This window comes from Phalacrocorax carbo, chromosome 7, assembly GCF_963921805.1.
Source record: "Phalacrocorax carbo chromosome 7, bPhaCar2.1, whole genome shotgun sequence".
NCBI lineage: Eukaryota > Metazoa > Chordata > Aves > Suliformes > Phalacrocoracidae > Phalacrocorax > Phalacrocorax carbo.
Genome location: NC_087519.1, coordinates 16,243,893 through 16,257,057, shown reverse-complemented (window position 1 = coordinate 16,257,057; position 13,165 = coordinate 16,243,893). Strand labels below are relative to the sequence as shown.

The window sequence follows — 13,165 nt, the reverse complement described above, 5'->3', positions numbered from 1 at the left end:
TACAGCACCAATAAGGGACAGTATGAAGAAGTTTCCAATGAAGAAGCAGAAAAAGTAAATACCTGTTTGGAAGATCACATCCTACACCAGCATCTCTGGTTTCTATACTGGTCTTTGGTTGGTTTTCCATTAAGTAGTCCAATTTATCTTGTAATTCTTTATTCTGGAAAACAGTAATTTTCATCACAAATTTATCTTATTTAAATTATATTAACTAAACAAGAAAATAAAATTGCACGTTGGCTTCTCCTCACAGGAAATAATATAAAGGTACTTCTTGAGAAAATAAAGGAATCCTTACTTCGGGGAAAAAAATATAAATTAAACCAACAGTTTTATTCAAAAGCTTCAGTTTTAATTAATTATAATACTGTTATAAAATTGTATGTTAAGAAACTTAGCATGAATATTGAGACTGTGTATTACATACATTCCTCATGTGACTGATGTCATAAGTTTGATTTCCACACTGAAGAACACATATAGCAAATATGCATCCAGATAACATCAGGTGACATTGGTTCAAATTTTATTTGTTTTCATAAAATAATCACTATAATATAAACTTAAAAGGTAATGCCTTACCTCACATTCTAAGAAAGATATTTTTTCTAAAAGCTGTATTATAAATAATTCCTTTTCTTTTACTTTCTTCCTTAGCCTTTCAATCTATGAGGAAATATAAACCAAAGACATTTAGTCAAATGGGGTTGGGAAGAGGAGGAAAAAGACCTAGATACCACAGGAAGAAAACATGTTTAATTTTATTGTGCAGCAGCAATTGAATACCTATATGTAGTCACAAACTGCTTTAATCATGGATTAGCTATCATCCCATACAATTAAGGTCATTTATATAAAGATGATATATGTATACTAATATAGCATAAAGAATTTCTATTTTTCTGGAAAGAGACTTGAAACTTGTCAAGTAACAAAGCAAACTAGGGAAAACTCCATTTTTGATTCAAAGGCATTTGCTCTAGTCAATTTTAACTACACCTAAAAGTATGTTGTATATTTGCTAGTTTCTTGAAGGTCTTACTTATTCAGTTATTTCATGGCATACCAGACTTCTTAAAAAAAGTGCATTTTCATTTTGTACCTAGGGAATGGAAAGAAGTTATATACAAATGTTCATTAAAATTAAAACAAAGTTAGCTGCACTAGAAGCACTGCATCTTAATACTGTTCTATATGGAAGAGAAGACAACCTTCCTTATATTCTGGGATTTCCACTGGTCATAGAGCCATATAACAAGAGCTTTTGTATTGAATCTTTCGCTGCTACCAGCACAAGCAGGTATGACCAGAGAAACTGGGTATAGCCCAGATTTCCTAACCAGTCCTTTGCTGCTGGCCCAAAGCTCCTAAAGCGAAACTTTTCATTCTTCTGAAGCCTTTGCTTTAAGCAAGATTTGCTGTGTGAGGTTCATACTGTTATCAGCAATAGTCTAAGAGATCTGTTGACTGGCAGAGTCAGTTCCTTTCAGTTGACCGCATTTAGGAGACAACAGCATCTAGTGCAAACAAACTGAATTTTCTCCTCCGACCAAAGGAAAAGTCACTTGTTATTCTCTCTCAACCCATGCTGACTACACCTACTAAAATAGGGGCTAATAAAAAGAGCAGAACAAAACAACAGCTAAATAACAACTTCAGTTGTTACTGCTTCCCTGGGAGGCAGTTCAGGTTATTACTCATAGGCAGCTGTGGACACACACCACTTTACAAGCACAGAAGACAAGGTGCTTCCTATATCTGCAGTTACAGTCTACTTCAGAAGCAGAAAGCAGTGTTAAAAATATTTCTAAGCAGAATCATCAGAAGTGCACTGAAAGATCAGTTTGAGGGAGAAAAGGGATTCTGCATCATGTCTGTGAGCAGGTAGGAACTGGGAGAAGACAAATGTCTTAGTGTTCTGTGCTTATGCAAGTCTTGTCCTAAAGCAACAGCAGTGAAAGCTGACAGCTATGAATACTCTTTTTGCTCTGTGTTAAATGGCATCAGGTCAGTAATTTTTTCCAATTAAATTTCTTGAACAAGCCATTTCAGATCAGATGACATGAAAGTCAAAAGCCCTATTTTCCCCCCTATTAAGTCCATGGGAACGTGTCTCTCAACTAAGGTGCGGCAACATCATTAGCTAAACCCCTCTCCCTGCTCCATGCCAACTCTCTCTAACTAGGCAGAGCCCACCCAAAAACTTCTGCTTTACCAGACAGTGCATTATCTGAGGCAATTCATTAAAGCAGAATCAGAAGTAAACCAACCTAGTAAATGGATGGCCCACATCACAAATGGAATGCCAGGGTCTGCTATGCACTGCTTTTAATAAAGTCTCTATTACTGTATACATAAAAAAGTGCACCCCATTAAGCTATGTTAGATAAGGAAAGAAAGATTTTCTAACTGCCATTACAGCACTAGGAGAGTGTGTATCCTGCACATTCCTTCACATTGTCAGGCAATATGCCAACAGTGAAAAAACCCTGGATCTATGCCTATAGCTTTTTTTAATCACAAGAAAACTATAAAAATACCTATGCATAATAAAAAATAGGTATTTTCTATAAAACTTCACATTAAGTGAGACAGCTTTATTTTGTCAAGTTATTGATTGGCTATGGGCTTCATTGATACAATTTTAAGGAAAAAAGTATAAAGTATTTGTTAGCAAAAAATTTAGTGGACTTTTACTAAAGTGAATTCATGTTATAGAACACCCAAACTGAAATCAAGGAAAGCTCAGAATACAGTGATTTTTCCTGGCAGTCATTATGTTACATTGATATGCAAGAAAGACCATTTCTAAATACTCTTACCAGTCACTTTTAAACTCTATATCTTAAAATTATTTTTGTGAAAGAACATTAACAAACCCCTTCAAAACCACCAGTACAAAACTTTTCAGCATGTCTGGAAACAATGATTAGTAGAAATATTCACATCCTGCTAAAAGGGAATGATAAAAATATTCAAAGGTACAATAATCAAAACAGCAGCAGTACTATCACTCTCCCAAAACTTTATTGTTAGACATTATAAAACATTTCAACCAAAATATACAGAACTATGAAAAAAATGAAGCAAAACAAATGCATAAATTAAACAAAAAAAAAGTTATAAAACCAACTCTAATTTAATCTTCATGATCTTCAGTTATCACATCTCATTGACACAATGATAAGTTATTACTTGGAAAAGCTAAAATTTAAAACTCCATACAATGAGTGTTTTCAACTGAGCAGTATAGAATATATGAGTGCTATCATCATCCATCTTTCTCTAAATCAGGTATTTCCTTTTTTTTTTTTTCTTTTACTTAAAGTGCATGTGTCATCTTCACTGGTTCAATAGCTTCGGTCCTGCCAATAAATTCTGCTTCAGAAAATATAAACTGTTCTTTTAGGGCTTTCAGGTGGATTTTCTCTATTAATATTCTGTTCTCCCACTATGCATACAAGGGAATTTTAATACCAGTAATCAGTATGACACAAAGACGACTGAAGCCAAGCACAGCTACGTGATCAGAGGAGGGTTTTGCCCTGACAGATATCCATTATTGTTATTCAAGATAATATAGCTCATCAGCTTCCTATTCTGGTTTTTTACTTCCATTGCAAAATATTTGTTTCCAAGTGAGTGATTGAATTATCTATTATCCAAAAGCAAGACCAAACTCTTATGTTTCATAGCCATTTACCTTAAGTTACATTCACTCTGTGATACAAAGGCTCTAAGAAGTGAAAGTAAAAGTAACCATTATGTTTACCAGTACTATGTACTAATAAATTTAGTGTAAGTTAAAATTAAACTTATATTTGTTTATTCTTCACATTGACTGCAGAGACACAAAGTCCCTAAGGATGTTTTGAGTTATTTTAACTAGAACAGTCTGAAGGCAAAAATGAGCATGGACACCTTAAAATCTACCAGAGAATACAAAGAGGAAGACCTTGACAAACAGCTTCCTCCCCTTCCCAAACACAAGCCTGAACTCCAAAAAGACATTTTGTAATATGGCAGGAATGTGGTGGGGGTTTTTTTGCTTAGTTGGTTGTTTTGGGTTTTTTTTTTGTTCGGTGAGAATCCTCTAAGGACTGGCAGACTGAACTATACACAACAGCACTCCCTGCCTCACTTTAATATGTTTACATAGTACCAGTCAGAACCCATTAAAACAATCTACTTTGTCCCTCTGAAGAATTATGCTAGAATTTTAAAGTACACCTTCTTTTCTACAGTATGGAGAAGAGACAATGTGGTACTATATCATCACATGCACAAAGTCTTAGTCTAGCAGTAAAATAGAAGGGAATAATTAGAACATGCAGATTGCAGATATGATAAGGCTGTGAATTGCATAACTTATATAAAACCGTTCGGTGGATCTTTAGAACATTATTAACTCAAAGACACAGCCACACAGACCAAACACATTCCAGGAGAAATAAATTCACCAGTGGCTAAAATGAGAGAGGCTGTTTCAGCACCAGGAAAAAAGTCCTGCAGTCCCTGCTCCCCAGATGCAGCAGAGCTACCCTTTGAGGCTGCTGCAGAAGGAAAGCAGGGCCAGAATGTAGCAGGGCATCCATATTACTTCATATGGACCTGCTGCACCCCCAGACACATGGTGAGCTACTTGTCGCAGCAGCTACCGCAGTCCAAGGGCTGAAACAACTTCCAAAGATATGACATACCTTTAAACCCACCCACAAGCCTGACATAGATGACATATCCGACAAGAGTAGTTTGCTATAAAAAAGTTTACTGAATAAGGGCTTGGGTACACATCAACTTATGCCATTAGCACCAGGAGTGAGCAAAGCTGATTTGATTAACCTGTGAGGTGATATGTCACAGGAAACCAGGAAAAACAGGAATAACTTTAGGGGACTATATTAATATATTACTATATAAAATAAAATGCAACTTTAATTCAATACATTTATATAAGTCACTTTGCATAAAGTAGAAGTGATGGTTTCCTTTAAGAGAGGAATGTGACAAGAACATGCTACTATTGGGTAAAAGCACTTAAAAAATAAAATTCATGCCTCGCTACCTAATGTCATTTTGATTTTTCCATAAAAATGTTAGTTATGGCAAATTTAAAAAGATGATAACACTTACAGCACCATAAACCTGCATTGCACAAACCCAAGTCTTGAGAGTATCTTTGTTTCAAGGAGTTGCATAAAGCAAGAGAACAACTAGCAGGTGACAGGGCAATAGGTTTTGACTTTTGGTTGAATATAAGGTAAGTAGAAGCAAGATAGGTCAAACACAATACCAAACTGAGGGCCCAAGTGGTGGCCAGAATAGTCTAGGGTCAGAAATCAGTGCAAGCCAAAGACTATCAACTTCCACGTACTGACTCTTGGATCTGAGTAATTTCTGGACTGACTCCAGGACAAAATTATCACTAAGATGTTCCTACATTTTCTTTGCTCAATGCCCAAGGCCTATAATCTACCTCATCCTTGCTGTGTCTGCAGACTTTAGCATTTCAGCTCACTGCCCACTCAGCAACTTGCTCCTAAATCTGCCTTTTGCACAACTACCCTCTCAGGTTTCTCCATTTTCTACAAGCACTGTTCAGGTACATCCTTCCACCTCACCTCTTCCAACCTTCTCTAGAAGTGCCCAGACAGACCTTCCCTAACACTTACTTCTTGACCTGACTTGTATTGTTAGACTGACTAGATGTACTTTTCCCTCCATGCTTCTACCAGTATTTCTACAACCTTCGCATCCACATTAAGCAGTCAAACAAAACTGGCAACCTAATTAGCAATATAATTTTACATTAATGACCCAGTCATTCCTTTCAGAATAGGTCATCTAACAGTAAAAATGGGAATTTAGCAACCCTGGGCCACACCATCACCCTTTTTCCTATCACTTCATTCTTTCTTACCTCCCCAACCCCACTGTATTAATTGCTCCTGCTTTCCCTTCTGCTGTTGGGAGACATCTGACTATTCCAAAACTGGGAAGGGAAGAGCTACAAGGTCCAGGCTACAGTTTGTAATTTATCTGGTCTGCCAGCAACTGAGGGGCATCATGTGCTCTTAGGCCATCCCAGGGCCTGGGGAGCAGAGCACATTCCCCCCAGTGCCATAACAACTAGGAGAGATGAACTCCCTGGCTCAGTCACTCAGTACACACATGCTGCTCAGGAGCTTTACACCTGGCAACAGGCCAATACAACGGGGCTTATGTGAGCTCAGCCCTTCGGCCACCCCGCATCAATCCCTGGCATTTGGCTGTCAGGCATAGGAAGTGTACCTAATCTCTCCCTGCCATGGCAGGATCCATGATGTTCCCTGCAGATTGTGTTGGGTGTGCAGCTTGCATTCCAGATACCCACTGCAATTTCTAATTATCTGAATCAGCACATAAGGCCCCACATGCAATCATCCTGAATTTATCTGCTGGCTCAGGATTAATATGGCCACAGCACTTCTTTTCAAGCTCTCTCCTCCTTGATTGAGTCCTATTGCATCTACCACCTCTATGCTTTTGCCTCCTTCTGAAACCTTGAGGTCACTTCTCTCAAACTCTCTCAACCTCCAGATTGTCACTTTATCTTGTAGCAACTCCCAGAAAATTCAGTTCTTCTTGTCCATCCCATCAGTAAAGATCTGTTTCTTTCTCACTACTGCACTATATAGAGTCTCAAATACCAAACAAAATTGTCATGCTACGTGAATGGACTGTCTAAATACTTTCTGGGAAGAGCTGCCCTTCTGAATTTCTGTCACTCCATCAAGCGACTAAACTTTGCTTCAGTAAGATGGAAAGCTAGATGTACAAGTCAACAGCATTAAATTTATCTCATGGATAGAACACGTAAGAAGAATAGTCAAGAGCAGAATGGCAAGAACTAAAGGGAGGGTCTCTAAAGAAATGCGAGTACTGATATTAGAAGGGAAGTCAACAGGCTTACAAAGCAGTTAAAGCAGAAGGAAAAAGCATCTTAAGAGAGAACTAAAGTTGTGTCCAATTGTAGGGCCTTTGTAAAGTCTGAAATAGCAAACTTTATTTTAATCTGTGTACTCAGACACAGTTCTGGAGGCTTGAAATATACAGTGATTGGATTGAACAGATCCATCTGTTAGGTAAACTCAGTCAACATTTACCACTTGATATTATAATCCATTAATTTAAATTATTTATTGGAACATGACAGTATTAATATATTTAAGTATTATACATTATTCAAATCTTGTGTATTTTCCTTATTCATCTACCATTAATGGATTGGGCATCCATAACACTGATACAGAGACATGAACAAACTAGTCATAAATATGACTAAACACAGGACAAACACATACTATATGATACAAAACAAGACAGACAAGACATTGCAACATCAGCCTGAACTCTCAGAGGTAATTGCTGTACAAGAAGAACCAGATTCTACTCACTCCAGTATTTCACTGGACCTTAGATGGTATTTATCAGAGGCTAGACAAGAGTGTTGAATTTTTTTCAGGGAACATAATACAGTTAATAGGAATGAGCACCTTCATCTTTTAATCCTCCTCAAATCACTTGAGTGACCCGTCAATACTTTTTGTATTTTAAAACTCATACTGTATTTAAAGAAAAACTAACAACTGCTTGATTTAAGTTAATGCACCTTCTTAAACTAATGAGCTGTATGAACACGTTACAGCAGTCTTTGATGTACATCTATTGCTAAAGCAGGCCCACAGGGCCTGGATGTCCTAATGAGTTATAAACATTGGCACATTGTCTAACAGTTCAGCCCACCTTATTAAGAGCTACCTTAGCAATGTGCAAGTTTTCTGATTAATGACTTGGCCAGGTAATTGCCATCTGAAAGAGCTGATGCTATGCATGTATAAACACTCTCACCAAACACCAGCAGAGATTCTACTTCTGCAAATAGATAAGCAATATACTGCATTGCTCAAGTCCTCTGAGGCATGCCAAACACTTGAACTGGGGGGTGGCGAGTTATTTATGTTCTGCCATTTCTCTTCTTCCTCCAAGCTCCCAAGGTGGATTTCTCTTTCTACATTTGTTATGTGTTTTGGTGGTGGTGCTTTGGTTTTACTGGAGGTACTATGCAATGCAGATTTTGGTTAGTAAAAATTTAGCATCTGTCTGTGGCTGGTAATTCCATCTTCTCATCCTCTGTGCTTCTGTGTGGCTTCTTTTACTTGACCTAAAATTGAAACTGTACTTCCATATTAAAATTGGGATATCTTGCTATATATCTGGAGTTTGAGTATCTTGATACAGAAGTTTTCAGCTGGTTATTAAGTCTTTGGTGGGAAAATTTCTTCTTTATTCACCATTTGTGCAATACAAAGTATCTTCTGTATTTGGGATATCATTTGCTCATTAGCACTGTCCTTTCATGCAAGTATCTTCCACAACAGAACAGGATACAGCTGCTCCCTGGTGTTTGGTCACCATGTATTATCCAATGAATCTGAGACTAAAGCTGGAGAACAGCTCATGGGCCATGACCTAAAGACAGTTCAATTCTGTAGTTAGGGGAATTTCATGTGAAATCTGAGTTCTGTAGATAATTTTTTGGCATGGAATCAAATATCCTTTTCTCAACCCCCTTCAGAACAGCTCCCTGTATCTGCATTAACCCACTCACCTTGCTTACAAAACTTAAATGCTTATTTCCTTCCCTCTCCTGCTTCTCAACAATTAAACAATATTACATAAAAAACAAGCTTATTGTGCCAGAAAAGTGCAATCTATTTCAATATCAGTTGCACAAGTCTCAAAACTAAAGCTGTCTTGTATCTCACCAAGTTTGAAATTGAGATCAAGCCAGGAAATACTTCTGTTCTTAATTTAAAATCCATGTTTTATATTTCATTTGAGGATTTTTAGCTTTATCTTACACTAAACTCTCCCATCTCCTACAGTAGCATAGACAAGATATGATTGACCATATTCAATAGATGACTTAAAAGACAAGCTTTCACCCCCTCACAGAACAACAGCAATTTCAACCCTGAAAGAAACAATGTGGTAGCAGCTTCCCATGCCCTCCCATAGCACCTTTATGCTTGCATCTGCCTCCCCATTCCATCTCTGCATTGCATACTCCTTAGTGGAAGGGCCTGAAGTTTGCATGCTTCCACATTTCATGCTGTGAGTCTCCCTGTGAATTCTTCCTCTCATTGAACTGGCTTCTTCTTGGATTCTCTCTGAAAGTCTCTCTCTGCCCAGCCATACTTTAAGTTGGCTACAAAGGCAAGGGCTACAAAAAAAAAAAAAAAAAAAGGAGAGAGAATCGAGTCTACCATTATTAATGATTTCATCAGTGAGCTCTGGGTGACCCACTCTGGCCATCTGCCTCTTCTCACTCTCTATTTGAAAGCCTGCCATGTACAAATAGTATGAGAAAAGGGCTGGGTTTCTACACACCTGCCAAATGCAGGTCCTGCACTTTCAGCTGCCAGCACTTCATGTAAAATGTACTGCACTAAGCTGGGAACAAATAGATGTATTTAACAAACAAGTTCAACATAGGGTTAAATCTGTCAGCCTTAAATCATATGCATTCTCTCTCTAACAAGAACATGAGGCTTTAAGACTATGTAGGATAACCTTCTGCTCAGCTGGTGCTTTAATGTACTGCAGTCTTGACTCTCACAGCAGAGAATCCTTATGAGGCTGAAGAATGCGTGTGCATGGGATCTAACACACAGATATGTTGAAGGTCACCGACTCCAGGAATATTCCACTTTATTTCTTCCACTTATTTTCCTCTGAAAGTTTTTTCCCATGCTTCTATTTAATTTATGACTGGTTTGACTAGGTCAAGTTGACAAAGATTCTATTAATGCCTGAAATGGAAGAATTTCTTTTCAGAGAAAAAAATCAGAAACAAATTATTTCTCTGCTAAGGAGCACAAGCACACTGAACTGTGGTTGTCCTTCTCTGTCCAGGCTCAGTTCCACAGGTCACATATCTATTGCATTCACTACCAATAAGATGGGTCCTCTGAAAAGGGAGGCTTTAATACTCTCTTCCTCCATGGCTTCCTACACATTTGGTGCTTCTCTGCCAGCATCCACTTTCATGCATGCATAGATTAGGACTGACCACAGCATCCTAACACATTTTTAAATGCCATCAAAACAGCACTGGAGGTGTTAGGCCTGCCTACTGCATCACAAAACTCCATTATGAAGCTTTTCTTTTACTTCCTCCTGACTGCTTGTTGTTATTTTACAGAATGCCCTGCATCTGTCACTTGCAAATGATCTATCATCTTTCCCTAAAAAGGCCTGCAAAGCAATCTATTTGGTGATTTTTCAGCCAACAGATTCATCTCAGTACTTGTTCAATTTTGACATTTATCCATAACATATCTTGTTTATTCATCACCCCTTTGAAATTATGTTCATTTCTGTAGCCACACTTCGTCTAAATTGGAGACGATAACAGCATAAACCCGTACTGGTTTACACTAAAAGAATAAACCTCTTATTTATACTTCATATGTGTGTCCAAATATACCAAGATTAATACTAAATAAAGCTCATCTTGTAGTCAAGCAAACATAGGCTTAGCCATCATTCTCACCTAGTTCATACAGTAGCTTTGTTTCAGCTTCTAACAAAAGCACTGCTGATAATTTTGACTATTTACTTTCTTTCCACTTCTGAGTTTCCCAGGTTATCCTGTTCTCAGTCTATTCTCATACAATGCAGAAGCTAAGTGTTTCAGAAAGCAGGCTTTCTAGCCACTTTGATCATTCTTTCTTTATCAATTATATTATTTAAATGCAAGTTAGTGATCATTATAATACCCTCATAAACCCTAAGATGGAACGTTATTTTACAGATACCAGCCGTGAAAGTATTGCAATAACAAGTAACACAGCAGGTTTTCAAGACGCTTTTCTAGATGTCCCTAGCATTACATTTTGCATTTGGTTAAATTTAATGTAGAGAGGATGTGCATTCAAATATAGCCTGATGAACAAATTTTCTGGGACTTAAACAGTAATGCAGTTACAAGATCTTCCCTATTTACTCTAGGAAGTATGTTTAGTGCTGCTGCTTTCTAGTTTAACTTAACTCCAGAATGGAGTCTTCAGATAGCATCCCTTTTCAACAGCCTACCTTTTAAGAAGTACTTTTGTTGCCAATTTATCAGCTTCGATGGCATAGTTAGCAAGTGTTGCTTAAAGTGAGCCTAAAAATATTTACATAGAGAAGAGCACAAAATCATGAAAAATATTGCATGTGTGGCTAGCTCAGGGCATACACATCTGCAGTGCTTTTTATCTTCCCGCATGGTAGACAGCTACTCTTCTCTGTAGTATTAAAGCTGCTATTTTTAGGCTTTTCATTAGAAGTGTCCAGTTTAAAGTAGTGCATGCCAACTGTACTGCAGGCATTTCCTCAAACACGGTACAAATACAAACCACAGATAGCACAAAATAATAACTTTAAGTGCCTAATTTATATTGTACTATCTGACCTGATCAATCTTCTGTTACAGAAATCTTTAGTTAGCTCACTAGTGAAAATACAGATGTAGCTACAGGTGTTATGAAGTTCTCAAGGAAACTGAATTGAAAGAAAAACTAAAACACACAAGGACTATAGGACAGAGCAAAAATATATTCCCTGTGGTTAATGGCAGTCAAGGATTTGTACAGAGATTTAATTGATTTTGAAAAGTGGGTAGACAGACATCAGTTAGAAGTAGCCATAATTGACAGCTAAGTAGTGAGTTCATCATCTAACATTCTACTTGCTAAATAGGATAACCAAAGATCTAGAAGGACTTTCTGTGTATATGAAGGCACCAGAAGAGATACATTACAAGGAATCAGCAAGCTAAACTCACCCATTAAACCTAGTATTTATGAAATAATAATCATTGGCCCAAGCTTGATAGATGTTTTTGCAAAAACACCCCATGGAACTGAAAGTATTTGTTATACCAATGCAGCCCACTATAGGTCAGGTTACACTGAGCAGTTTAAAATATATTTAGTAATAAAGGGCAAAGTTTAGGCCACCATCCTCTTATATATTACTAGAATCATCTGGGTTGCCACATGCATCACAAAGTGACAAGTTCTTTAGAACTTCTTGTTAGAATTTAAAAAGCTCATAATATGATGGTTGGCTGACAGAGATACAACACAGATTAAATAATTGTTCCCATAATCCATCAATTAGATGGATTGGATTATTAGATCGGAGAAGTTTTCCTTAATAGAATACCATGGTATAAAGATTGTTAGCTCAGTTTTAGACCACCTGCTGTGAAGCTTGAAAATAGTGAAAATGGCAAAATGAACTAAAAACAGAACCTCAAGACTTTACACCAGTCTTCTATACTGAAGATATGACAGAACTTCAATGCATCCCTCTGTGTAAAAGATGCTTAGTATCACACATCTGATCACACAGCAGGACTACATCAGAATCTTATAAACCAAAAACAGATATAGGGGTGTGTGTATATATATATATATATATAAATAAAATATAAATATAGGAGATATATATAAACTATAGGAGAGAGATATATAAAAAATATAGGGGAGAGAGATATATATTAAAAAATACCACCTTGATAAAAATGGAAAAACCCCATGTCTAATCAGAAATCTTATAATAGCACATTGTGAAAGCAGAAAGAATTTTTTAGGTTAGAATGGTTTCCAAACATTTGATTTTGTGAATGTGTGATGTCCAAATACAAATAAAAGATATTTCATGAATGCCTATCCTCTGTGCAATACCAAGGCTCAGTGTAATAGTGCTGTCAGCCTGCTTTGTAAAGCTCCAATTTAAACTTAATTTAAACTTAATTTACCTATTTCCCATGTCATTCTTCCATACACTTGGAGAAACAGAGATGTTTGCAATCGCAGCCTTCTGACTGCTAAACAGTTTCTCAGCACATGGGTAGCCTGTAACTTGAAGCAGCTTTCCAGCAGAAAGCCACTTAAAATTTTATAGAAAATTATATCAGCTAAGATGATGTCCTAAGACCAGGGTAAAAATTTTCCTCTGTTTCTGTGAGAAACCACATTTTAAAAAAAAAAAAAAAAAAAAGGCAGTTTTTGCCTTCGACTTCTGTACGGGAAGGAGATTCTCAATGACTCGTTTGCATTGTTTCTGC

The 13,165-nt window shown here is 37.1% G+C and overlaps 1 protein-coding gene across 2 annotated transcripts in view; it reads right to left on the bottom strand.

Annotated features, from left to right (window-relative positions):
* Positions 1 to 13,165, bottom strand: part of MYZAP (myocardial zonula adherens protein) — a 64,404-nt gene that overhangs the window by 18,823 nt on the left and 32,416 nt on the right. For both annotated transcript variants that reach the window (XM_064456506.1, XM_064456507.1), the window contains exons 11-12: positions 586 to 669; positions 63 to 163 (exon numbers count right to left, since the gene is read on the bottom strand). In XM_064456506.1, the coding sequence (XP_064312576.1) occupies positions 63 to 163; positions 586 to 669 (185 nt within the window). The remainder of the gene's footprint in view (positions 1 to 62; positions 164 to 585; positions 670 to 13,165) is intronic.